Source organism: Diplotaxodon limnothrissa, linkage group LG9 (assembly GCF_057381915.1).
Source record: "Diplotaxodon limnothrissa isolate DT_005_m linkage group LG9, D_limnothrissa_male_GT1.1, whole genome shotgun sequence".
NCBI lineage: Eukaryota > Metazoa > Chordata > Actinopteri > Cichliformes > Cichlidae > Diplotaxodon > Diplotaxodon limnothrissa.
The window spans coordinates 35684605-35710800 of NC_140604.1; the positions used below are offsets into that span (position 1 = coordinate 35684605).

General features: G+C 46.3%; 1 protein-coding gene, 1 long non-coding RNA gene and 1 pseudogene across 2 annotated transcripts in view; 1 reads left to right on the forward strand and 2 right to left on the reverse strand.

Annotated features, from left to right (window-relative positions):
* LOC146626033 (uncharacterized) overlaps window positions 1-5805 on the reverse strand; it is a 7586-nt gene extending 1781 nt beyond the window's left edge. Inside the window, exon 1 of the long non-coding RNA XR_014906520.1 lies at window positions 5742-5805. This is a non-coding gene — a long non-coding RNA (uncharacterized LOC146626033). The remainder of the gene's footprint in view (window positions 1-5741) is intronic.
* Window positions 5806-5896: 91 nt separating this feature from the next.
* Window positions 5897-14938, forward strand: cavin4b (caveolae associated protein 4b). The gene is made up of 2 exons (XM_085363190.1): window positions 5897-6585; window positions 10076-14938. Exons 1-2 carry the CDS (start codon window positions 6223-6225, stop codon window positions 10652-10654), a joined length of 942 nt encoding a protein of 313 aa, XP_085219316.1. The 5' UTR covers window positions 5897-6222; the 3' UTR covers window positions 10655-14938.
* A 278-nt stretch (window positions 14939-15216) lies between these two features.
* Window positions 15217-23425, reverse strand: LOC146626035 (dynein axonemal heavy chain 5-like; annotated as a pseudogene).
* Window positions 23426-26196: the final 2771 nt, after the last annotated feature.

The window sequence follows — 26196 nt, forward strand, 5'->3', positions numbered from 1 at the left end:
GCCCGGTGAGACGCACAGCAGGAGCGCCTCCTTTTTAGTTTTTCGGCCACGTTAGAGCTCATTCCTGCTACAGCTGCGGTTCTCGTCCGTCTTCCTCCCGCCCACACGAGGGCGGCGACCCTCATCCTGATTGGCTCTGGTGTACACGCACGTGCTGATCTGTGGATTCATCTCTGCTGAAACATGTCCACCTTTGTGGCGTTCGTGCCACATATTAATGACCTGACGGGAGATTCGACCCAACGCACATTAGGCGGAACCCAGAAAACGAGGCGAGCTGATCGGAGTCGGTACTAATGGAAGAAGAGCTTCTGGTCACGTGATTTCCAGCTGCTGTGAACACTCGGACTGAAACTACACACTCGAAATGTCCTGAAGTGATGAGGTGCAGGAGCAGCTAAAGCCATGGCTGGAAGAACTGTTCTGAAGTGAAGTGGTCATGTGACTGAAGCTGTCACATGACCACTTCACTGCGAATTAATTTTTTGTTAAATCTTTGTTCTGTGATTGGCTGAATTTGTTCATTAAAGCTGTAAAACATGGACGTAGCTACTATGAACTGCATGCTCATTGGCTAACGACTTGTGATTGATGCCAGCCAATGAGCATGCAGTTTCCTTCCACATATAATCCTCCTTTTAGAAATGTGGCGTAAATGAGATTTACAAAACAGTCAGCTCATTTTTATTTAGTGTGGCCGAAATCAGTGACCGAGCAGGAGAGGTCAAAGGTCAGACAAGGCCTTTGTAGCAGCAGCTGTCGCCATCTGGTGGCCTTTAGATAGAATCCAGGTTTATTCATTTTTCTGAGCAGGAAGCCGCGTCCATGTTTTCTGCTGTCTGTGAAGGACGCTTTAATAATCCAGACATTTGGCATCATATCGTCATGACAACATGTTGGACTAAAATGGGGAAAACTGGGAGACAGAACTAACAGGACTCGGGTGTGGAGGTTTTCACTCAGACTGCTCGGTTAATTAGACCAAAGCAGCTTTTAAAATTCAGTCAAAACTGTGAATCTTCCCTAAAAATGTTATTTTCTTATCAGCTTCATATCAGCGCTTATCTGGAAATATGGTTCTCAGTCAGATTCTGTGTGCGCCACGCTTCTATCCTTTTAAATCTTCGCTGTGAAAGCGACAGATGTGATGAAGAAGAGCTGTTCTGCTCATACTGCCCCTCAGCAGGCTTCCTGACTTTGGCCAATCGGAAAAAGAAACAAAAAGGAGGCCTTGAAGGGAAAGCAGCTGATTTCAGCTGGAGGCAGCGAGGCTCTGCATGAAGGGCAGAATCAGATAAATGAGGATGATTTTGAACTGTGAATCATGCAAAGCTACGCTGGCGGTGTAATGACAAACAGGTGGAGCTGGAAATGAGCAGAAGAAATCCACTTCGAAGGTTTAATGAACGCGTGTTGTGGACGTTGCCATGCTGAGAATTCCCATGATGCACTGCTGCTCACGTTTGGCCAACTTCTCTTGTTTTTCTTTGTTTACTTTGTCACGCATGTGTTGTACCGCCTTAACTGTCCAGGGGGCGCTGTGCAGCGGGACTACAGGATTATCAGGGACCACCGGAGCCCCGTGCCCCTCAGATGTGAGCCGACTCGTATCTCAGGCGTGTTTTTTGTTTTTGACTTTGTGCTACGTCTCACAGGGTCAAACGTCACGTCTCCTTAGAGAAACTTTCTTTAAACACTTTTTGTATTTGTTACAATGAGATCCACCTGAAAACCAAAATGCTGTTTTTTCTACTGCTTAAAAATAATAATGAGGTACAAGCCGACATGTACAGGTTGCTATGCTAATTATTTTATTGCCTAATTTTCAGATGACGCCATTCCGGAAATGGATTCCAATGTTTGTGTGTTTGGACAAGCTGGCGATAATTTAAAGGACCTCGTCAAGCTTTTTATCTTCATTCTGATTCGTAACGATGGTACCACGTGTCCGTGTTGGTTGTTTTGTTGTGTTAGAAGGAGTAGGCCGATAAGCTGGGCTCGGGTTCGCCTCGCGCGCCGCTGCCCTGAGGTGAACCGCCACGGTCTTGGTGGCGCTTGTCGCAGGGAACGGGCCAGATGTTGCTGTAGATGTTGATCCTGCATGAACCGTGAAGTTGTTGTTTAGACTGTGCTGTAGCTGAATTAGCATTAAATTATGATGTTTGAACCTCTGCGTCTTCATGTGTCCGTTTTCTGAGCCGGCCTCTTAATAAAGCTTCACACAAACATCTGGACCTGTTTTCACAGCTGATACTGATCCATGCTTAAACACCTGGAGGTATGAATGCACTGGCTGCAGTCTTTCCTAATGCCCAGCAGGGGGCAGTGGTGACGGGTCAATAATCTGTCCCTCAGTTTCTCACTCGCTCATCCCAACAATCTGAATATTTGATGGAAATAAATCCTGAAAATAGTTTCTGATGGTCAAAGGCCTCAAGCACAGTGCTCATTAAACACAGTCATATCCATGATGTTATTATTTGATTCATTTGATTATAACGGTATTAAGTAAAAGTGCATTCAAACTGTGCTTCAGCAGATTCCAGTCCGTGACAAGTCCGCTGAATTTTAGTCTAAAAATGCCTCAGAGTGTTTTAACTATAGTCTTTGAACTATTTAAAGATTACATATAAATATGGGTATGACAGTGCGACAGCATGAATAAAGTCTAAATGAGCGTCTGAAGACGTGCTACCGAGTGAAGAAGCCGAACACGTGGCCAGCACAGGGAGGATGCTCTGAATCTGAAATATAAAACTGAAGTGGGCTCTCGGCTGATTCCACATCCTGGATCTCAGCCGGCCACATGGATGCAGCAGAGACCCCGACGAGTCCGCTTCATCCGCAGCTGTAACAGTCAGTGACGCTTCAGGTGGAGCACCTCAGCGAGCTGAAAGTCCGCCATGTTGGACCCATCGATTATCGTGTAGCCTGACCAGCGAGGCTCCAGAACACAGCGCTTCCTGCTGTATGAACGGTTTCCCAGCCTCTCGTCAGGGCTTCAGCTTATTTATGACCCGTGCTAAGAAGGAGCCGGACAGAACAACAGTTCTTCAGGTTTCCGAAGGCCTTCCAGGGTCTTTGAACATTGGCCAGTTTCTCACCATTTTTCCGGTCCTTCTACCTAACGATTTTCAGAGGTTCCAAGCTGCACATCTGCTCCAGCCTGAACCTCGAGCTGGGCCGGTGGCAGGTTTCAAACTCCTTCCTATCTCATCTCAAGTGTTTTTACTTCACATTAAATTTTGACACCTTTGAGAGGCGAAAACCAAGCGCGCCCGGTGGCTGATGAAGCCTTCGTGTCTTCTGCAGGGAGGTGCGGTTAAATATAGCAGTGATGGCAGGATAATTATAGGCAGCAGCTGGTGGAGAGCTTTCAGACAGCGGGGAGTCCCCTTCTGTCTTCACCTGATTCTGGCCCACCTCCCTCATTCTCTGTTTTCTTCTTGAAGGTTAGAGTAATGATGGGTTGCATGTCAGAGCTTTGAACGCTCTTCTTTCTTTTTTGGTGAGGTCGGGCTACGATTGGAAAGGGTTCAAAAGCAGGAGCTGGATTATGTTTCCGATCTTTGTATGTTCACAGATGTTAAGAGAAAATCAGAAAGCTCAGACCACCAATGATTATGAGTGGTTTTACTTCATCCTGCTGAACCTTACACAACAAAATGCCATGAAACAGATGTCAGAAGTTACTACCACCATGTGTGCTTCTGTGCAGAAGTCGTGAACCACGCCTAATTTCTTTAAACTCCACCGTTTTCAGAGGAAGGGCTTTTGGGTTTGTTGAACCACTACATCTGACCTATGAATCTTTCAGGCAGAAGAAGACTCCTAATTCAAGAAATGAACCAGTGTTGTGTCCTAACATAACAGATGACTAACCAAAGAGCCGAGTTTTGTATCTTTAAGCTCAAAAGCAGGTCACAAACAAAACATTTGTTTTGTTTTTCATTTTTAAATGGACATAAAATTGTATTTTTGCACCAACAAGGTGACTCCCAAAGAGCTGTTGGCTGTAAACTTGGCATATGGCGTGCAGTGTATCCTACTCTGAGAAAACTGTACAGAAGAAGAAGTGCGAGGCCTTCAGCTGCAGGTCAGTCAGAGGTGTTGGAGATCTTTGATAAACTGATGAATTATAAACTCAGAAAAGTTACATCAGAATCTGAGCCACCATTCGGGAACATCTGGAGACATCTGATTATCAGCAGCTTCGTGTTTCAGCATGATACTGAGCCAAACACACGGCCAGTGCAGTGAAAGCACATCTGGATAGAAACAGACAGAGGAACTCTGTCAGTCATGGATCGGCCTCCCCGGAGCCGGACGCCAGCATGACTGAAGTGGTAACTTACAGAGATGACAGAGTTCAGACTGAGCTGAAGAATAAAGGTGTTCATAAAGAATACTGACTTTTAAGCATCAAGGTAGAATTACTACAAACTCTGTTTTTGCCTTAAACACTATTTTTCCATGTATGCTTGCATGTTTGCAATAAATCACTGCATTTATTTCCCATTTTTCCTAAAGTAAATGTCCAAACATGCCCATAAGTGTTTCCTCTTCCTTCTTCCCTTTGTCATTTTATCAAGAATTCCCCGCTCGACCTCTCTAGGATCGTCTTTTTATTCACTATCATCGCAGCAATTAGCCGCAGTTGTCAGACTGTCAACCAAGTATATGTCTGTAAGACATATACTTAGACCTGGAAGACTCAAGCTGAACTTCTAGGAAGACCAGTATGTTACTGCTAACTTATGGGTTTAGTGGGCAAGCTGGACCATTAAGCACAGGTGGTGGTTTTGCAAACATTGTGATAAATTAGCTAACTGGCAAAGGCTACATGCTATGTGCTAACTGTAGGTGCCAGCTACAACTCAGTGGGTGACATCAGATTATAATATGAATGAAAAAGAATATATCTGTGGTTCTGTTGGGCTGGTTCAAACTTTAGCTTTGTAAGAGTTTAATACAGTAAAGCAGAAACTCCGGCACCCAGACGAGTATAACTGAACCTATCAAGAAGTATTAAGTGTTATAAAACAACAATACTTTTTTTTTTCAAGAAAGGTGTAATTTAAGTCTACGAGCAAACAACAATACTAAGTGTTTCTGCCTCCTGTCACAGTTCGATCGTGCCTCTGCGTTCCCACTGAACACTTCTTCATGCTCCTACTAAAATCTGGCGTTTGAAAATTAGCATGTGAGATAGCAGAGCTTGACATGATTTTAAAATGTGTTCACTTTGACTGAAAGTTAGCTCAGCCTATCACAACGTGATGTTGACTGCTTGCTCCTCCCATCTCTTGCTCCACTTCCTTATCCAAACTTGGACTACCCGGCTCAAGTCAAGAACAAAGATGGCAGTGAAGGCGAGTGTTAGCATCATGAATGCTCATTTGGAAGCCTGGGGTGCCAAAAACGTCTAAACCTGGAGGGAGGGATTAAGACAGAACAAGTGAAAAGGTGATGGGGGATAGATGGATGTGGAGAAATAGATGGGAGGGGGTTTCCATTCCTTTTAATATGCTCACGTCCCAAAGAAGCACAGGGAGTCACTTTACCCTCGCTGTATTTTTAGCAGCCGAGAACACAGAGAGAAGCTGGGATCCATGTCACTCTTTATCTCTCTCGCTCATTAACACATGCATTCCCGTAATATCCATTTCCACTTAAAAATCCTCTGATTGATGGAAAGTTTTGGCTAGTTCGGTGTTCCTCAGGGCCTCAACGTGACTTACCAAGTCAGATCAACGTGATCCTCACTGCTCCGGTCCACCTTCCGCTTTAACGCTCCCACTGCATTTTAGCTCATCTCTTTTTAGCCTCCCTCCGTCCCTCCTCTTGACTCCGATCACCCCCACCCCCCTCCCTTTCTCTCCCAGTAGGGTGGAGTCTATGAGTTGATCTGAACAGTTTCAGGGTCACCCTCCAGTCGTAGAGGGGTGATCTGGTCCTCCTGTCCTCCTGCTTTCTTTAATTTTCCTTTCTGAGGTCTTCCTTTGGATATTCCCAGTGTTTCGACAGTCATCCTCGAATTCATATCTTTGTTCTTCACATCTTTCAAATTTCACTCTTAACTGGAGTACATTTTACTGGAGTTTGCCTGTCCAAGTCATCCTCCTCTTCCTCATTACTTTGTTCCTTTTATCTCTGGATCACTGGACACAAACAGTCGATCGACCAAGCAACGAGAATATTACCAGCAACCAAGCAGCAAGAATGACCGATAAACCGGGGATGACGACTGGTGGCGGAGATGATGCGGGTAGCATCATGGCATTGCTGGAACGCGTGGCGGGCCTCATGGACAGCGTCCAGGTCACACAGCAGCGCATGGAGGAGCGTCAGCTTGAGCTGGAGAGCACGGTCAAAACCATTCAGGCAGACGTTGTCAAACTGACCAATGAGCACGCCAACACCAGCTCTACCGTCGACCGGCTGCTGGAGAAAACACGGAAGGTCAGCCGGCACATCAAGGATGTCAGGGTGCGTGTGGAGAACCAGAACATCAGGGTCAAGAAGGTGGAGGCCACTCAGGGTGACCTCCTCGCCAAGAACAAGTTCAGGGTGGTCATTTATCAGGTAAGACTCTCACGCGTTCTCTGTATCAGAAAGTTCTTGTTCTTAATATGCTTCATGGATCAAGGAATGTTGGAAACAGTCCTTCTGGACATCCAACCAAGGGATTACTGATGTAGTTCTTCTTGTTTGAAGATCAGTGGATGGTTGATTCAGTAGATCTGAAATGACAAACCCAAACAAAATCAGCAGTTGTCAACAGTCAACACCAGCAAAACCAATTCCAATAATAAAGATATAATTTGGAGCTACCAGCCCGGGGGACTGGATTAGCCTCTGTCACTGTTCTGTGTCTAAAGGTGGCCTGGTGAAATGCTCCTACCATACAGCACCAGTGCAGTTAGCATTGTTTTATCAGCACAAAGAATCCTAAATCTTAGAAAGAGGACTTTCTTTTATGTCTTTATTAAGAAGCCAGAGTAATGGATTGGCTCACTTTGGGGTTCTGTGGGGTTTGAGCCTCTGCATCATTATTTTTTTTAGTCCACAGTAATCCTGGCAGCCGGTTTCATCAGGGGACAAACTGAACTTTTGGACTGTAGAAGTTAATAAGGCCAGCTGGTGTTTGACGAAAGACGACTGTAAAGGTGGATCCAGCTGGTTTATGTCTAAAATAGGCATTCGCTCACCTCCAGGTCTTTAATTCCAAGAAAAGTCCGAGGATGTTTTTATGAAGTACACAAACTGCTGATGGGCGGTGGTCACTGATGTTAAACTCAAAGTGAGCTGCAGTTGTGATCTTTACTGGAGTTTAACATGACTGTTGTGTTCTTTGAGAGCATGTTTGTGACCACCTCGTTTTGTTTTTATGTCACTGTTGATTCACATCTGAGTTATTTTAAGATTCACACCAGCCGATGAAAGTCTCAGTCTCAACCTCTGAGGTTTGAAATAGCAACAAGCACACCGGGATTCATTTTACTTCTTTGGCCTTCACAGTTAGCAGCTGGCAGCATGACAGTGACGCGGTTATTTTAGCCCTGGATAAGCTTCAGTGTGCTGAAAGGTTACCGCACAGACCTGAAGCTCACAGCAAGTCATGTACTTTAGAAAACTAAAGTAAAAGAGGACTGATTTCAGATTTGTATGCAGCTCACGTATTATTGATTTCAGATTATCATTATTATTATTAACAGTTATAAAAAGATTGTTATTTATCTTTTTATAACTGAGTTGGGCAAAACTTTTACACAAAGACGAGCTGTTAAACCAGCAACGCTCAAAGATGCAAACACACATTTGTGAATTTTATGCAATAAAGAGACACTGATGCTTCGTTACACAATGAAACCTAATTCATCAAAGAGCATTGCTTTTAGTTCACTGTGTGAAGAATCAGCTGATTTAAGCACTTGTTAAACATTAAAACATTCACTTTAAGTGACGCAGTGAATTCAGCATTCAAGTTAGCATGTAAGCTAGTGCGGTGACTGCAGGGCGTGGTTCTGTTACTGCGTCAGGTTGCAGTCCCGTCAGTGAGGCCACACAGAAATGCAAACATCACGCCGTGTGGGATGGAAGCAGAAATAGGAAAGACTTCCATGCTTGTTTACGTTTTGTGAATTTTCACATTAACTCGAGTTTTTAGATCCTGTGATGCTACGTTCTCGGTTCTTGGACGAACGCTGGTAGTTGTGCTCATCCTGAAGCTCTCAGAGACTTAATGAGTGACGATCACACTCTGACTAAATAAACGACACTGTGACTGTGGAGTTCCCTCTCATGTAGAGCTGTGACTTTTACACAGCAGGCAGTCACATCCACCAAGGCCTCTTTAGGAAACACCTCCCAGCTGCTTCTTTTCCACAGCAGTAAGAAGAAAATGAGCGTGTTGAGCTCACAGAGCTGCTGTACTGTAAGTGACTGAGCCAGCTGACTGCTGACAAACCAGGTTATTCTGAGTCTGCAGCTCCTCCATCTCCTAATATAGTTGTCTGCCCTCCCTCATTCTCTCTGGCTATGAACCATTTCATTAGCTGCTGCCTGCTCCCAGTTAGACTGATGGAGGAAATCCTCCCAGTGGAAGCAAAAGCTGTGGGGACTCAGCACACAACCCATGTCAGGAGGTCAGATGGGCTCATAGCCTTCAACCCTCCATATTTGGCCCTTGCTCCTGCAGTCTGGCAGAGCAGAGAGGTCCCAGAGTTTCCTTTTTTTAACCACAAAGAATGAGTCAAATGGTTAAACTGTTTGCTGTTGGATGAGTCCATCCAGCTCAGGTTTCAGTCCTGGTCTCAGCTCAGGAAAGATGACCTCAGAAAGCTGCACACAGTCACTGCTGTGTGTTCAGCATCAAACAGCCTCACAGTCTGTTTGTGCACAGATGAACCCGACGACAGCAGGATGATCAGAGCGATTTAGAGGCTGAGTTTTTACCGTTCATTAGCTGCTTCCTGCTGTGAAGCTCAGCTCTGAGTGTGCTGTGTTCATCAGAGCTGTGGAAATGTCAGCTCAAACATATCAGGTGTCACATCTGTGATGCTTCTGTTAGCATGCTAACTACAAGTTAAGTAACAGGTTCATTTGGGTTTAACTGCAGGATTATTCACATTATTCAGACAAATAAGTCGAAGATGTCTGAGCAGTTTGGGAACAGAAACATTAAAAAATGTCGTGAAAAACATTTTTTACAGCATCAAACAGACTGATGAGGAATAAACAGTGTGACGGCAATAACAGTGTTCGTGTAACTGATTAAAGTCGACCAAATGTAAAAGCTGAATATAAAAAGAGTTTTCAGAATCTGAACATTTTGTAACATCAGTTCAGCTTTGATGTTTGTTTTTAAACCCTCCATAAGTAATCAGATTGGATTCCATGTTTCATGGATCATGTTGCTCATTAGATTCATTTCCATGTGATCTGCATTCAGTGAACGCGACATTTCAAAGTAACTTGAGCCCAACGTTTATGGATCCCATCGTCAAAGTATGAACTTCAGCTTCCTGAGACGACAGGATGGCAGCTCGGATTTCCTGATCGGCTCTTTTCCGCTCTGGTGTCCAAACTGCTGCACATGATGCTCACAGCACATGATTGAACTGGAGGCTGGTTTAAGCAGCACACCTGCTGCTGGTGTTTGCTATGTGGGGTCAGACTGCAGGCTTACTGGGCAGCTCCCAGTATGAATGAGTGGGACTGTGGAGCTGTAGCTTCACTCTCTGCTTTTCTGCGTAACCTGATCTCAGAGTTACAGACAGATGCACGGCGTGACGCAGCCTGGAGCTGAAAGCGATCCCGTGTTGCTCTGCGCTGCTAGCAGATATTAGCTTCCTGCAGGCGCGCGCTGAGCTGCAGAAACAGGTGCTGCAGGTTATTTCTGGATGCAGGATCACGGCCCAGCACAAGTCTGCATGACACACTTCATACAAAGACACAATTACATCTGACATCACTGCTGAACTTTGTCCACCAAAAGACATGGACCATTGAATCGGTTTGTTTTCAAGCTTGTTCTTTGCTCTCTCTCTCACTCTCTCTCTCTGTTTCTCAGGGTGACCAGGAGGTGAAATCTGTCGCCCCGGGAAACGAGCCAGAGGAGCCCAGCAGCAGCGGCGGGGCCCGGGCCAGTGCCGAGGTGGAGCCCGACAAGTTCGAGCTCCCTCCAGAGTCGGACGAGGAGTACATGGTGGTGGAGGAGGCCGACTCCTCGGCAGCCAGCCGCATAAAGAAGACGGGGCTGACGCGCATCGAGAGCTTCAAAGCCACCTTCTCCAAGGAGAACATGAGCAAGACCCGCGAGAACCTGGGCACCAAGGTGAACAAACTCGGCGAGCGCATCGTGACGGCCGAGAGGCGCGAGAAGATCCGCCAGTCCGGCGAAAGGCTGAAGCAGTCGGGAGAGAAGCTGAAGGACACCATCACCAAGAGTGTCCCAGCCAAGCTCAACCTGAAGAAGGAGAGGACTGTGGCAGAGGGCCAGGAGGGAGCCGAGGGCGTCACGGAAGGAGCTCTGCCCGTCCCTCCTCCCAAGGGCCGCAAGACCAGCCCTCACGCTGCCAGGCCGGCCGAAGACGAGGGCAGAGCGGAGGGATCTGAGGTGCCGATGTACGACATGAAGCAGCTGTCCTAAAACCAGATCTGCGCCCTTTCTTTGGACTTCTGAGACACACTGAGAGGAAGGTTTTTGGGTAGCTGTACAAGAATAAATGATTCATTAAAAAATAAAATAAAGATTATTTTGTGTTGAACACTTGAAGGAAGCGAGCAGAGAACAGATCCAATCAGACTGAACATCAAACCCGGCTCCTGAGAGCAAGTGTGCTTCTGGACATTTACCATCAAATCCCGAGTGAAGTTATTTTTCGGTCTCGTGTTCAATAAACAGTGAGCTGGGAAAACTGAAGAACAGACTTCAGACGTTCCCTGCAGAGTTTCTGCTGCTCGGTCGTCTGCATGTTGCTGAGACTGAGCTGATGATGAAGCTGTGATGCAGGGCTCTAGAGTGCGACCAATTTGGTCGCAAATGCGACCAAATTTTTCAGTGGTGCGACTAAAAATAAATATTTGGTTGCACAGGTGCGACCAACTGTTCCGGTAACAAAAAAAAAATCTCTGTAACTCTCCGTGTGGTCAACAACAGACACACATTATGCCCCTATCGTGGACTAAACCAATCAGAGATAGTCAGGGGCGGGACCTCTCTGATTGGCCGTGGTCCAGTTGAAAGTGCAGGTGGAAGAGAGAGGTGAGTAGCTTGAGTAAAGCGATATCAATTCATTAACGGATTCCACACAAAGACCTAAACACGGAGCGGACCCAACACATCAGAATCAGCTTCGTCTTTCTCGGCTTTCTCACCCGACGGCCTGAACACGGACACGCTGTCGGAGCTTAGCGATTCTTCGGGTCCGCGCTGTGTTTACGTCTTTTTGCGCTGATTCTGAGCTGCAGGTTTTGCCTCTCTCCAACCAAAATTCACCGAGCCAGCAGCAAAAGAAGCAGCAAACTGCGCTTCACATTTGATCAATGTCGTCATGAATTCCCTCTGACTTTTGCTGTTTTGCTTCCACCACGATAAAAATCACACTTCCTGCACAGCTCTCTCTCTCTCTGTACTTCAGGAACAGTTTCCCGTCTCAAATCTGTTTTCTGCATTATTCATTCGCTTATTACCCACCAGTCTAGCGTTGTTTACAGCGCTTTTTCTTTTTTCACTTAAATGACCTCGGACAAGAAAGCCTAATTTCTGCTGTTCAATACTGAAGAAATTTAAACTTTATATGCAGAACATTGTAGAATATTTTTAAGGTTATCTGCTATAAAAAGCCAGACCAGGAAAATCTCCTTCATGTTTTCCTGTGTTTTATTCTCAGTTACTTTGACACAAAGGCATCTGCTGTGATTTTCACAATTCTGATGAAGTCTCACGTGTATCAGTACTGATAAATGATCAGAATTATAATATTTCTGACTGTCTGAGGCTAAATTGAATCAAATCAGGACTTTGAGAACCGGAATTGAATGGATTATAGAAATCAGTGATGATACTCAGCCCTAGTGAGCAGCCTAGGCCTGAGAGAAGTGGATGTACTGTAGCTGTGGGTAATAAGAAAAGATGAAAAGAACTATTGATAACTTTTTTGTTAAGTTAAGGCCTGATCTGTCTGAAATTCATAGCCAGTGCTCTGACACGGTGCCATCAATATTTGAATGCTGAAAAAGCACAGTGTATCCAGAAAACACATTATATGCTGCAGTAAATGCACTGCCCAAGTGTCCCCTCTCCCCACGGCCTTTCAGCAGCAGACAGCAGCAAACAGGTCGTCAGAGGAGGCCAAGATGATGATTAAGTTTTTAACATTTTTTACAATATTGACAAAGCACTTTAAGCACAAGTTTGTTAGTTAATAATTTAGAAATTAATATTGTCTGTATGGACTTCCCCCCCCCAAAGAAAGTGCACATGTAAAACTGCGGTGTTAAGCGATGCGGTTGAAAAATTTGAGTGCGCCTAACTTTTGTGCCGGTACGCCTAAATTTTTAAAGTTAGGTGTACCGGTGCGCCCATGTCAAAAAGTTAGTCTAGAGCCCTGTGATGGGTTTATGGCACGTTTGGTTCTGGAGAAGAGTTTTGCTGTCGGTGCAGGTGAAATGATCAGAGGTTACAGCCTCTGGCACTGGTTAAAGTGGAGGCAGCGATCAGGACGGCTGAGCAGCAGAGGTCTCGAGGGTCCTAAAGTGTAAAAGCATCAGTAACACAAAGATCACAGAACGGGATCATCCACACAACACTAACATCTAAATCCACGGCAGGAACTCTTCCAGTGTCCTGAAAAATCTGCGATGCTGAGATTAAAATCTGTCTGCTCATCTTAATGCAACATTTACTAAAGTCTGGTAGAAGTTTTACTGATTTCCAGTCACTTAGCAGACGTGTGGATAGGTGGTGGGTTGTAGAGCAGACTGAAAGCTTTAAGTTCATCCTCTGATTAAAAACAGATACAGGAAGTATAATGCTGGTGTAAGACAGGAAACAGCAACACGGCAGCCATCTTTTTCCTCCCATGATGACCAGTGTCCCAGCAGAAGCTGGGGTTTGTTAGATCCTGTTGGATCCAGAGGAAACAGGCTGAAAGAGTCGATCGGGGGGATCATGGTTTTATTATGTGCTCGTTATGATTGAAGCTCTGGTTGTGTGTTAGAGACCTGCAGATTCCTCCACTCTGCCTCCTCCTCTGCAGGAATCAGCCTCTTGGCTGGTTTTATTCACCAACGTGAATAAAAGCATCAAACTAATGCAAGTTCATTGTGAAAAGCCTGAAAATGGAGGAATAAATCTGTCAGTTACCGTATAAAGTTTGAGTTTGTCAGTGTTTTACACGGAGACGCTCGTCAGATGTTGAATGTTTAGCATGAATGTTCCACATCTGGAGAAACCTTCAAGATTAAAGCCAGTGAAAAGTGAAGAGTTTCTGCAGCAGCCGCACTTCCTGCAAACGTGTTCTTTCAAAATAAAGTGAAAAGTCTAAAATTATATTCACGACAGGTTTAAAGGTGGTCACATGGTTTTAGTGGAATGCCTACGTGGGCGCGTCCGAGTGATTTTGACTCAGATTCGTGCAGCGTGGAGCAGTAAACACTTGTTTTTGTTCATCTGGACTCATGAATGATTCCAGTTAGCACATTTCCAGCCAATGAAACGTAACTACAGATGAAGACAAACACATTTAAGCTGCCTGACTCTCGAGTGCGGCTGCATGCTCCCATTTTCAGTCTGTTTCAGTTTTCAGTTTAGAGGAACGCTGCAAACTCACACAAACTTCTTTCTTGTGAGGTTTTGTTGTCAGACTGATAAAAGCAGCAGCAGCTGGTGTTTGATGAGCAGACGTGTGTTTCCTGTTCTGTAATAATCAGCTTACCACCATCACATAATGAACTCAGCCGTGACCAATGAGGCCGTCCTCGTGCGGTTCTCTGGCGCTGATTCTGACTGTGACCTTCACCTCTGCAGGGTCGCCTCTGCTCGTGGCTGAGCTCGTCAAAATAAGAGCTTCTTCATTTCTGTTGGTGAAGAGGAGTCTGCTCTTCTTCACCAACAGGAAGTGAAACATTTCTCACTGATTCTGAAATCTTCACTTGTCTCACAAATTCACAGTAACACACACACACGGTTGTGTTTTCATATTCTTGTGGGGACATCTATTTGACATCATGCTCTCCTCAGCCTTTTACTCTAACCATTAAGACTGAATGCCTAACCCTGACCTGACTGTCCCTGACACTAAAACCACATCCTGAGTCCCAAAAATGTCTTCAAACTTGTGGGGACGGGCATGTTGGTCCCCACAAAGACATGTAAACATGTACACCCACACACACACAGGCATTAATGACCTCACAGGTTCATGTTTGGGGCTTTTAGCATCTTTGTGTGTCGGTCAGATTTAATTCACTCTTGTTTTGAGGTTTTGTGCCTTTTTGTTTCATTCTTTGTGCGTTTATTTTCTCTTTAAGCCTTTCAGGACTCGTGCTGTCGGCTTTTTCCTGCTGTGTTATTAGTATTTTTAATTTCTAAACTTCTTCTAAAAGAAGGACCGATGGAACATTTATGTGAAAATAAAAATGATCATTTAATGTTTTTGCCAATCATTAAAAAATAAATCCTGGTCTTTCATTTTGCTGCTGCGTTGTTCAAAGAAACACATATTTTCCTGTTTCTTTCTGTTTGTGCGTTTTGCCTGTTTAGCGCTGCTGAGCAGGAAAACCCAGACGAACAAAAACCTCTTTTAAGTAAATATTTGAGTCACTTTGGGTCTGAACTGTAAAAAACTGCAGACTGAAACAGATTTGAAGGCATCACAGGAGCAGCATCACATTCAAAACATGAAAGAAAGGACTTTTATTTTGAAACACTCAGGAAATGACAGATGGAAATTTTTTTAATTAAAACAAATTATTATTTTATGCATTAAGTTCAACAATCACCAGAACTGAGATGATCCTCACATCAGCTTTACTGTGTGAGGTCACATACAAAATCATTAATGTTACTATTATTATTATTATTATTATTATTATTATTATTATTATTATTAGAGACTTGCAGAGAGAAGAGGTGGAAACATTTTGATTTTCATAAATTTAACAGACTGAAAACCTACAAACATGTTTGGTGCTGAAGAAAAATGGAAACTATCAGAACATCAGAATAAAAAAGCTCAAACTGAAACTGTGGGGAGGTCTGAGTGAGACGCAGCAGAGCCCCACGGTCAGTGTCTGTCCGTGTCTGTGGAACAACAACGTTTGGATCACTTGCAGTCGCAGAGCAGCGCGGCGCCTCGCAGCGTCCAGTGCTCGGGCGGCTGCACGCTCCTCAGCTGCAGGGAGAAGATGAAGTTCAGGTCGGTGCGTCGAGGCTTCTTGTAGACGGGACACGAGTACAGGCTGACCGCCCCCCCGCCGCCAGGGGGACGCTTACTGTCGGCCGTGTTGGCTGAGCTGACGGCGAAGACGTGGACCACAGGGAGGGGGGTGAAGAGGACCTGAGGGGCAGAGACAAACTTATTATTACTGAGCAAAAACAAAAATACTTTGATTTCATTTAGTTCCTAAACTTTAGTTTAGATTTAGTTTCTGAATCAATTAATAATTCATAATTTTTCATTAGATGAATCTTTTAAAAACTCTTAAAATGTTTTTATGTTAATTTACAAAAAAATACAGAAACAGTAAAACATGGACTTTTGAACGCTGAAGTTTTTTAAAGCTTCAGTTTATTATTTTAATTTAAGTAAAAAAACACTGATTTTAAAAAGACAAACTTTGGGCGGAGCCTCAACGAGTTTGGCGCCACGTCTGTCCCATCCCGCTCCATCCAGAAAGAGGCCATAGATATAGACTCCACCCACATCTTCAGGGGGCGGAGCTGAGATGTCCTCCCTCATCATCTTGGTGACATCGTTGCTAAGGGTGACCGTGTCCAAGGCCCAGCCCCTGGACAGGTTGGAGCGTGTCGTCTCCTGGCGCATGGCGGTCAGGAAACCCTAAAGAAACAAAAAACATTCGGAAAGAAAACTGAAGAATTCCAAAACTCCAGATTTCCGGAACAACGAACCAACCTGCGGGTTGAAGAAGCCGGTGAGCCAGAACTGGTTGGGCCGGCCGGCGCTGATCCACGCGCTGAGCTGCTGGTTCCTCTCCAGCAGCTCGCTGAACCAGAAGCCGAGCGTGGCCGACGGCCAGCTGAGCCTCAGCCACAGGCGCGGGATCCGAGCATCGAACATGCTGTCGAGGGCGTCGCGCAGGTCTTCAGACATGATGATGGTCCCTGCAACGGCGGAAGCACGAGTCACATCGAGCGTCAGTGAACGTGTGTGTGTGTGTGTGTGCGTGTGACTGACCATCGATGGCCAGTCTGAGGTCAGTGAGCGTGCTCCGTACGCTGCTGATGACACGCTGCATTCGGTCCAACTCCTGTCGGAGGAAGATGTTCATTGGCTGAAGAGGACCCATCTTCTGGAGTTGACCTTTGACCTTCAAAACACACAGAGACGTCATGTTTCTCCAGAGGACTCATGAACGTGTTCGTGTTTGATGGTTCAGAGATGCCAGATTCTGCTGATGATTTAAAGTCTGAATTCATCTAAAAGAATCAGACGCTGACAAATCTGCTGTCTGAAATCTATTCACTCGTTTCCATCATTCACTGGGCGACGGTCGGGGTTAGCAGCCGGGCTCTAGAGTACAACCACACTGTGCTTTATTGTCACATTTATCTCTGCATTCTTTTTCACTTCCTGTCAAAGATCAATAATATTAGCTTAGCATAAACATTAGAAACAGGAAACAGTTACCCTGGCTCGGTCCAAACGTACCCAAAGCTGCTCACCTGCATCTCTGACACTCGTGTATTAGCACACTGTTTGTTTGAGCTGCACAGAGCTGCGTGTGTTTCTTGAGCCTAACAAAGCTGCTTTGAACATGAGCACATTTTTGTTTTTAACTTGGCAGCTTGTTGCTTACACAGCAGCTCAGCTGTTTCCAGTATTCATGCTAAGCTAAGCTAGCTGGTGGGATTGTGTTCTTCGTCGAGTTTTGGGTCGGCCGTTCGGTGCTAAACAAGCACCTCATGTGGGATGTAGTCAGGTGGCAGTTTCTCCAGCATCTCATTGGCTAGTCTCTGCACGCTGGCCTCCCTGGTCTCCCCGGCCCCGCCTCCGGTGTCCTTCGGTTGGATGTTGATTATGGTGCTCAGCGTGTCATTCGCCAGGTTGGTCTGGTAGGTGATGTCAGCGTTGGGGTGGAGTCCAAACACCTGCAAACAGGAGAAATGTGACATGTGACTGGGCTAGTACTGCCTCAGTGTGGACGCGTCCCGTCTCTGAGCGTGCTCGGACCTCCGGTGAGTCGACCAGCGGCAGCCCCTCGATGTGCTGCAGGACCTCCTGGATGCTCTTGGCCTTGGCAGGGATGCTGTAGCCCTTAAAGAAGCAGAAAGCTTCACTGAAGGTGCTCTCACTGAACCAGACACGCGTGAACGTGTTGAGGAGCCGTTTGTCCAAGTCATCCGTCACCCGACCGCCATACTGGACTTCACCTGGTGAGCAGACATGAAGAAAGAATCAGGAAGATTTCTAGAGACCTGAAGACCTGGAGGTTTCTCTCATAATCTGATGGATGAAACGTTACGGTGGAAAGAACAGAGCAGGTTTAAAGAGACTGACCGAGCATGTAGCGCAGACAGCTCCAGTTCACGCCTCTCTTCACGTCCAGGTTGTCCAGGTGGTTCTGCACAAACTGGATGCTGGAGGTAAAATCTGCCTGGTTGAACTCGTAGGGGATGTTCCAGCCGAGCGGACCGAACTTACGACGCTCCTGATGGGATAAAGAAGAAGAAGGAGAAATGATAACATCAGAATGATCTTACAGGAGCTGTTTTCCACAAAGAAACGGTGGATTTATGAATCTGATCGTGTGGGTGTTGGCAGATACCTGCACGGTGGTGTGGAGGAAGGCCACAGCGTACAGCAGAGGCTTCCACTGAGGCAGGTTGCTGATCTCTAGCTGGTCCTGAGTGACACCATTAAAAGTCCTCTTCAGACCGGCTTTCATGCCTGATGCCGACAGATAAAATAAAATAAGTGGGAAAGTGAAAGACAGCGAAGGATCAATAAAAATTCACGAGTTCATCAGGATCACGTCTCCTACCAAGAGGAGGTTCATTGGTGAACTTGATGGAGGACTGAAGGAAGGTGATGGGGAACCTGCTCACAAACACAAACACAGTCAAGCAGCTCTGCTGGTTTAAGCTGAGACTAAATGTGCCGTAAAGTAAACCTGCAGAGGAGCCGCCAGGACTTAAAGCAGGACCTCAGACCTCGTCATTGTTACCTGGGGTGCACGTCGGTCGTCAGCCACACTCGGAAATCTTTGTGCACGCTCTCCGGCACGGCTGATGTGACCGTCTCCAGCAGCTCATCCAGGAAGTCCAGTCCCAGGTGGCAGTTCTGGAGGAGGAGCCAGCCGCCGTCCAGCATGCTGTTGGCCAATAGCCTGCGAGCGTGAACCTCTTGGCCCTGACCCATGGAGATGGGATGGCACGGCGCCCCCTGCAGCAAAAAAAATCAAATCTAGGCTTTAACAAAATAAATCAGTATTTTTCCTTAATTTGCTTTTGCTCCTGTACTTTCAGCAATTTTTCTATAAATACACAAAAATTATTTCTGTATTTTCTTGTGTACCCCGGTCATCTGCACTCTTTAGGTTTAAAGTAAATATCCGATCGTTTGCTTCAATAGGATTTATGACTATATTATTCGTACTTAGTATTAATTATTTCGGTAGTTTCCGATGTTTTTCCTTTTTATTACATCATCGTTCACCTCCGCCCTTTCACTGCTCGCCCTCACCTTATTCTTGGCTAATCTCTCGATGTTCTCAGTCGGGTCGGAGCCCATCGACAGCAGACACACCATCGGCATTCGGTTGTTGCTCTCTGCCAACATGGTGTCCAAGTCCAGGACCGTGCCTTCGGCGTACTGTTGGCCCAGAGAATCTGAGATGTAGCGCCGCGCCTGCAACCATCAGCTGTTAGCCTCCACATTAACCAGTCTGCTCTGTCAGATCAAATCAGCAGTCAGACCTGAGCGATGGTCCGGTCGGGGCACCAGCTCCGGATGAGCAGAAGCTTCCGGAAGGTGTCGAGCTTCTCCTCGTAGCCATCGGGCAGCGGGGCGTCTTCTGGCGCTGGATGGTCGAACCACGCTTTCCAGGCGCGCTCGTTCTGGTTCACCTGGTTCAGAATCTGGAAGAACGCAGGCAGGCTGGACAGCTGCACCAGGTTCAGCCAGGTCTGGTCCAGGATCCAGCGCCGTGGCTTCGATTCTACAGAGTTCAGGTCCAGAGAGGCTCCACCTACACCGAGAGAGAAACAACTTTCACTCTCAAAGGACTCTGGAGGATGCAGGAGAAGAAAGGAGGAGGAGAAGGTAACCTTTGATGAAGGTGAGCACCTCCACGTGCGAGATGATTCGGGCCTGCAGGTCAATCTTTAGAGCCAACAGCAGAGTGAAGAGCAGCTTGTGTTCCTCGTACAGACCTCTGGCTGTGTAACGGTACACCTGAGGGACAGACAAACATCCTGAACCTCCACTCGAGTGCACGTTACAGGAAAGAAAGGACAGCCCTGAGGTGTGCGCTGATGAGGAGCACCTGGTAAGTGAGGAAGCTGATGATGTTGCTAATGCGTTTGGAGGTGACCTGCGACCTGGCCGAGTTCTGCATGGACGAATCAAAAAGCCCGAGGAACTGCCACAGCGACGTCTGGTACATGACGTTCACCAGCGACATCTCCACAATCAGGAAGTAGAGGATGCTCCCCCTGGTGGCCACTGGCCGGTACTCCTCCCTGGCCTGGTTAATCTTCACCTCTGTCTCCGCGGCAACCGTCAGCTTCTCACTTACCTGGAAGATAAAAGGACTCAGACAGGACCTACAGCTGTGGGATACTTTTTGTCTGTGATTTGAACCGGGGGAACAAATCGTGGCAGGATCAGCCTGATGTTATTTGTATCTCACTGTAACTTTACTGTATAAAGAGCAAACATCTCCAACATGTCAGGAGTAGTTAGTCATTACAACAAGTGTTTGTGAACTAAAAATCAAGAATGTGGGATACTGTTCGTCTTTGATTTGAAGAGCCCAGCGCTGCTCCCACTTTTTTTTAATTCATTTATTTTATTTATAACATTTATTTAATTTTATTCATACTGTGCCCCCCCCCCCCCCCCCCCCCCGCAAGGGCTCTGCGCCTCCCCTAGGGGGCGCCCCCCCCATTTTGTGACCCTTACAGCGGATTTATTCTTCACATTCCAGCTGCAGACTTTTATCCTTGGACGTTAATAGAGTGCAGCTGATGATTTTTAAATGTTTTCCTCGATGAACATTACAAACATGCATCAGACAATAACTTTTATCCCGTCTTCCTTCTCTCACCCCAACCGGTCGCAGCAGATGGCCCCGCCCCTCCCTGAGCCTGGTTCTGCTGGAGGTTTCTTCCTGTTAAAAGGGAGTTTTTCCTTCCCACTGTCACCAAAGTGCTGCTCATAAGGGGTCATATGATTGTTGGGTTTTTCTCTGTATCTATGAAGTGCCTTGAGGTGACTTTTGTTGTGATTTGGCGCTATATAAATAAAATTGAATTGAATTGAATTGAATTGAATTAAGGAGACGCAGTGAAGGAGCAGCTGGTACCTCCTGAGCGGTGATCTTGGTGACGCTCAGCACCTCGATCAGAGACTGGTCCTCCACCAGCGAGCCCTGTGTGCTGGTGAGCCTGAACAGCAGGCTGTCCTCCAGCTCCTGCATCTTCCTCTTGTTGGACGTCACCTCCTCCAGGAGCTTCACTCGCTCTGCCTCCATCTCCTTCATCAGAAGACGGGAATCATTTCAAAATGAGGGCAGACATATTTAATCCACCTTCAGTTCAGTGCACAGAAACGTTATCTTTGTTCATGGCCTGTTTGGCCTCCGCTGAGATGTTGGACGGACACGTGGGTTCAGACGTTCCCACCAACATAAAGCAGACAGCATGAGTGTGTGGTGTAAAACATCTTAATGTGGACGTGCCGAGCGCTACAATGGCCTTCAAACATACCGTAGGAAATGTAACTAGCTAACTCATTAACTACGTCACTGATTGGATAACTGGCGGGTGGAGTGACCTGCTTCTCCAGCAGGATGACCCGTCCCAGCAGCTGGTCCTCCAGGCCTCTCTGAGTGACGGTGAAGTCCACCACGGCCGTCCTGGCGCTGACCTCAGGGCTGTATGCTGGGTTGGCCATCTTGGTGGTGATGTAGAGCGTGAAGCCCTTCATTACATCCACCTCCTTGTCTCCAACCTTCACCTGCAGGAGGAGGAGAAACATCCGTTACTGTGTCTTCTTCCTCGTTTAGCCTCCGGTCCAGATCAGCTGTTTTACCTTGTAAGTGGAGCCAGACTTGATGTAGTTTTTGTCCAGTATGTTGTCCAGGACGGGGTCCAGTTCCTCACCAACGTCCTCCAGCAGCAGGGGGCGCCCAAGAGACAGGCTGTCCTCCAGGTGGGAACGGAAGTATTTGTGGTTCAAAGACGTCACCTGAGCCACAGAAGAAGAAAATCACGAACAGTCAGCGAAGCGCTCGGACTTTGAGTCACGTGCTGACGCTGTCACCTGCAGCTGCTGGTCTCGCTCTCTGTTCTGGATCCAGGTCTTGCCCTGGCCCTGGGGGTCTATCAGCAGCGGGTAGCGGGACGCCTTCGTCACCACGATGCCGTTCTGGATGGACAGGTCGTCGCTGGGTAAACCCTGCAGGTTCCACTCGCTCACTGTGGCGTTGTCCACCAGCAGACCAATCACGTTCAGCTCCTGCAGGAGAAACGGAGTTACATCATCAGCAGGTCAGAACAAGCTCGTTCAGCAGGGTTTGGTTCCTCGTGTTTAAGAACCAACAGAAACAAGGCGGCTGTGATGTGTTTCATCATCTGACCAATAATATGGCTGCTTTGTCTGAGCTGCAGGTATCTGTGTCTCTGGGACACACCCCTACTGTCTGTGGATTCTCTGTATAAACGTTCAGCTGTGACATCTTACGGGACTGAAGGGGAGGAGCTTCTCCTCCATCTCTTTCCTCCACAGCGTCAGCAGCAGGCTGCGGTACTCCTGGTTAAAGGGGCCGGCGTAGGACAGGAAGCCTGTGGCCAGAAGGACGTCCCCCACCAGGTGTTGATCTGAGTCTGAAACCCCGCGCTGCTGTCGGTCCAACGGACCTGAGGCACAACAAGACGAGGTGTGAGATGAAGGAACGACGGACCAATGAACCGTTAGATGGATGGAAGGTAGAAGCTGACCTTTTCTCCTCCCAGGCCGTCGATCAGAGCGCGAGCGTTGGCCATCTTCCGGCGGCAGGCCTGGGCGTCATCCTCCAGGTCCTGCTTCTCCTTCATGGCAGCGTCGTAAAGCGCCTGAAGGTCCAGATCAGACACATTTACCAAACTTTAAACATAATAATCGATTAAAATGTTATCAGTGCAAAAAGAAGAGAGAGCCAAATGAGTGGAGACGAAAAACTAAAGTGTCCAAACGAGTCAGCGAGTTTCACAAAGACAGATTTAACTGATAGCAAACTGCTGAACTACAGATGGTCATGATTCTCAGAAGGTTCAATACTCAATAAACCATAAAATCAACAAACCAGTGACCACGAAGTTTGTATTTTCCCTCATTTCTTGTTACGGCTGCTGTTTAACCACCAAAACAGAGGAAGGCTGAAATGCTGCTGTGCACAGAAACTCTACAAGACTTTGAACCCAAATAAAACTGAAGAGAGTCGAAAACCTGCAGTGACAGTGAAACAGGAAACTGCCTCATGATTAGAGATTTGACTGACTTCAGTTCAGTCTTTATTAAAGACGACAGTCTGAGAGCGGGAACACAAACACACGTTACCTGCACCGCGTCCAGCTCCAGCTGTTTAGCATCCAGCTGTTCCTGAGCCTTAGTGAGTTCAGCCTGAGCCACCAGCAGACGGGCCTCCTGCATGGCCAGGTTAGCCTGCGCACGCACACACACACACACACACACACACACACACACACACACACACACACTATAATGAGCGCCTGTGTCAGGCTGGCTCCTGCTCTCATGGATACTGACAGCTCTGCGTTCACCTTCAGAGGAAGAACCTCCTTGTTGATGCTGAAGAAGTCGACCATGGCCTGAGTCCAGGAGCAGAGCCCCGCCACGTTTCCACAGATCCTCTTGGCCGTCTCCATGTTGTAGTCGTCCATGTGGAGGTAAGGAGCGAGCAGCTCCACCACCTCCTCTGTGATGGAGTCCTGCAGCACCGAGACGTCAAACATCACCTCAGTTCATGTGTTCATGAAATCTGCTCTCAGTGCAGATCTACCAACTTAGAATCATTTTACTGCAGCGGGATGTCTGTTTGGCTTCTTGCTGCATTTCCTGTCTTTATGTTTTATCACAATCATGTCAAAGTAAACAGAATTCAATTAAATTCAATTCAATTTTATTTATATAGCGCCAAATCACAACATAAGTCGCCTGAAGGCGCTTCATACATACAGAGAAAAACCCAACAATCATATGACCTCCTATGAGCAAGCACTTTGGCAACAGTGGGAAGGAAAAACTCCCTTTTAACAGGAAGAAACCTCCAGCAGAACCAGGCTCAGGGAGGGGCGGGGCCATCTGCTGCGACCGGTTGGGGTGAGAGAAGGAAGACAGGATAAAAGACATGCTGTGGAAGAGAGACAGAGGTTAATAACAGATATGATTCAATGCAGAGAGGTCTATTAACACATAGTGAGTGAGAAAGGTGACTGGAAAGGAAAAACTCAATGCATCATGGGAATCCCCCGGCAGCTTACGTCTATTGCAGCATAACTAAGGGAGGATCCAGGGTCACCTGGTCCAGCCCTAACTATATGCTTTAGCAAAAAGGAAAGTTTGAAGCCTAATCTTAAAAGTAGAGATAGTGTCTGTCTCCTGAATCCAAACTGGAAGCTGGTTCCACAGAAGAGGGGCCTGAAAACTGAAGGCTCTGCCTCCCATTCTACTTTTAAATACTCTAGGAACAACAAGTAGGCCTGCAGAGCGAGAGCGGAGCGCTCTAATAGGGTGATATGGTACTACAAGGTCATTAAGATAAGATGGGGCCTGATTATTTAAGACCTTGTATGTGAGGAGCAGGATTTTGAATTCAATTCTGGATTTAACAGGAAGCCAGTGAAGGGAAGCCAAAACAGGAGAAATCTGCTCTCTTTCTAGTCCCTGTCAGGACTCTTGCTGCAGCATTTTGGATTAGCTGAAGGCTTTTCAGCGAGTTTTTTAGGACATCCTGATAATAATGAATTACAGTCGTCCAGCCTGGAAGTAATAAATGCATGAACTAGTTTTTCAGCATCACTCTGAGACAGGATATTTCTAACTTTAGAGATGTTGCACAAATGGAAGAAAGCAGTCTTACATATTTGTTTAATATGTGCGTTGAAGGACATGTCCTGGTCAAAAATGACTCCAAGGTTCCTCACCGCGTTACTGGAGGCCAAGGTAATGCCATCCAGAGTAAGAATCTGGTTAGATACCATATTTCTAAGCTTTTCAGGGCCGAGTACAATAACCTCAGTTTGATCTGAATTAAGAAGCAGAAAGTTAGCGGCCATCCAGGTCTTTATGTCTTTAAGACATTCCTGCAGTTTAACTCATTGGTGTGTGTTATCTGGCTTCATGGACAGATAGAGCTGGGTGTCATCTGCATAGCAGTGTAAATGTATGCTATGTCTTCTAATGATGCTGCCTAAGGGAAGCATGTATAATGTAAACAGAATTGGTCCTAGCACTGAACCCTGTGGAACTCCATAACTGACCTCAGTGTGTGAAGAGGACTCTCCATTTACATGAACAAACTGGAGTCTATTAGATAGATATGATACAAACCACTGCAGCGCAGTACCTGTAATACCTACAGCATGTTCTAATCGCTCTAATAGGATATTATGGTCGACAGTATCGAACGCTGCACTGAGGTCTAGCAGGACAAGCACAGAGATGAGTCCACTGTCAGAGGCCATAAGAAGATCATTTGTAACCTTCACTAAAGCTGTTTCTGTGCTGTGCTGAGCTCTGAAACCTGACTGAAACTCTTCAAATAAACCATTCCTCTGCAGATGATCTGTTAGCTGTTTGACAACTACTCTTTCAAGGATTTTTGATATGAAAGGAAGGTTGGAGATTGGCCTATAATTAGCTAAGACTGCTGGGTCTAGAGATGCGTTTTGAGTAAAGGTTTAACTACAGCCAGCTTGAAGGCCTGTGGTACATAGCTGATTATTAGAGATAGGTTGATCATATTTAAGATCGAAGAATTAATTAATGGCAGGACTTCTTTGAGCAGTTTTGTAGGAATGGGGTCTAAAAGACACGTTGATGGTTTGGAGGAAGTAATTATTGAAGTTAACTCAGAAAGATCAATTAGAGAAAAAGAGTCTAACTTAACATCAATGGTACTAAGAGTAGCTGTAGATAATATTACATCTGTGGGATGATTATTGGTAATTTTTTCTCTAATGATAAAAATGTTATTTGTGAAGAAGTTCATGAAGTCATTACTAGTTAACGTTAAAGGGATGGTTGGCTCATCATTAAATTCTCATAGTATTGTCAACAAAAGGACAAGAAATCCTGCTATTAAAATTTACAGAGGAACTGTCACGGCTCGGGTCAGTGGCCGTGTGAAGAGTGGAAAGGAGGACTCAAATGCAGCACTTACTCAGACGTGACGGCGATTTATTAACAATACCAAACATAAAGTGGAGATGGCAAAACAGAACTAAGGATGAACTAAACTGGGAGAAACTACACCAAGGAGTAGCAAACCGGAACATTGAAGGGAGAGCACGCAGGGGATTTCACAGAGTATGAACACAGACGACGCGACGAGGAACAGAGGCAAGCACACACCATAAGTACACAGAGAGACACTGGGAAATCACACACAGGTGGGAGACACAGCTGGACCTGATTAACCTGACGAGACAGGGGAACACTAACACCAGGGACCAATAGAGGGAGCACAAACCCAGAACCCAGTATCTAAAATCCCAAAACACAA

What these genes read in the sequence shown, in the direction of transcription:
- cavin4b (XM_085363190.1), top strand. Translation starts at nt 6,223, where the DNA reads ATGACCGATAAACCGGGGATGACGACTGGTGGCGGAGATGATGCGGGT. An exon ending in TCAGGGTGGTCATTTATCAG is followed by an intron (nt 6,586 to 10,075) that starts GTAAGACTCTCA and finishes TCTGTTTCTCAG; the next exon opens with GGTGACCAGGAGGTGAAATC.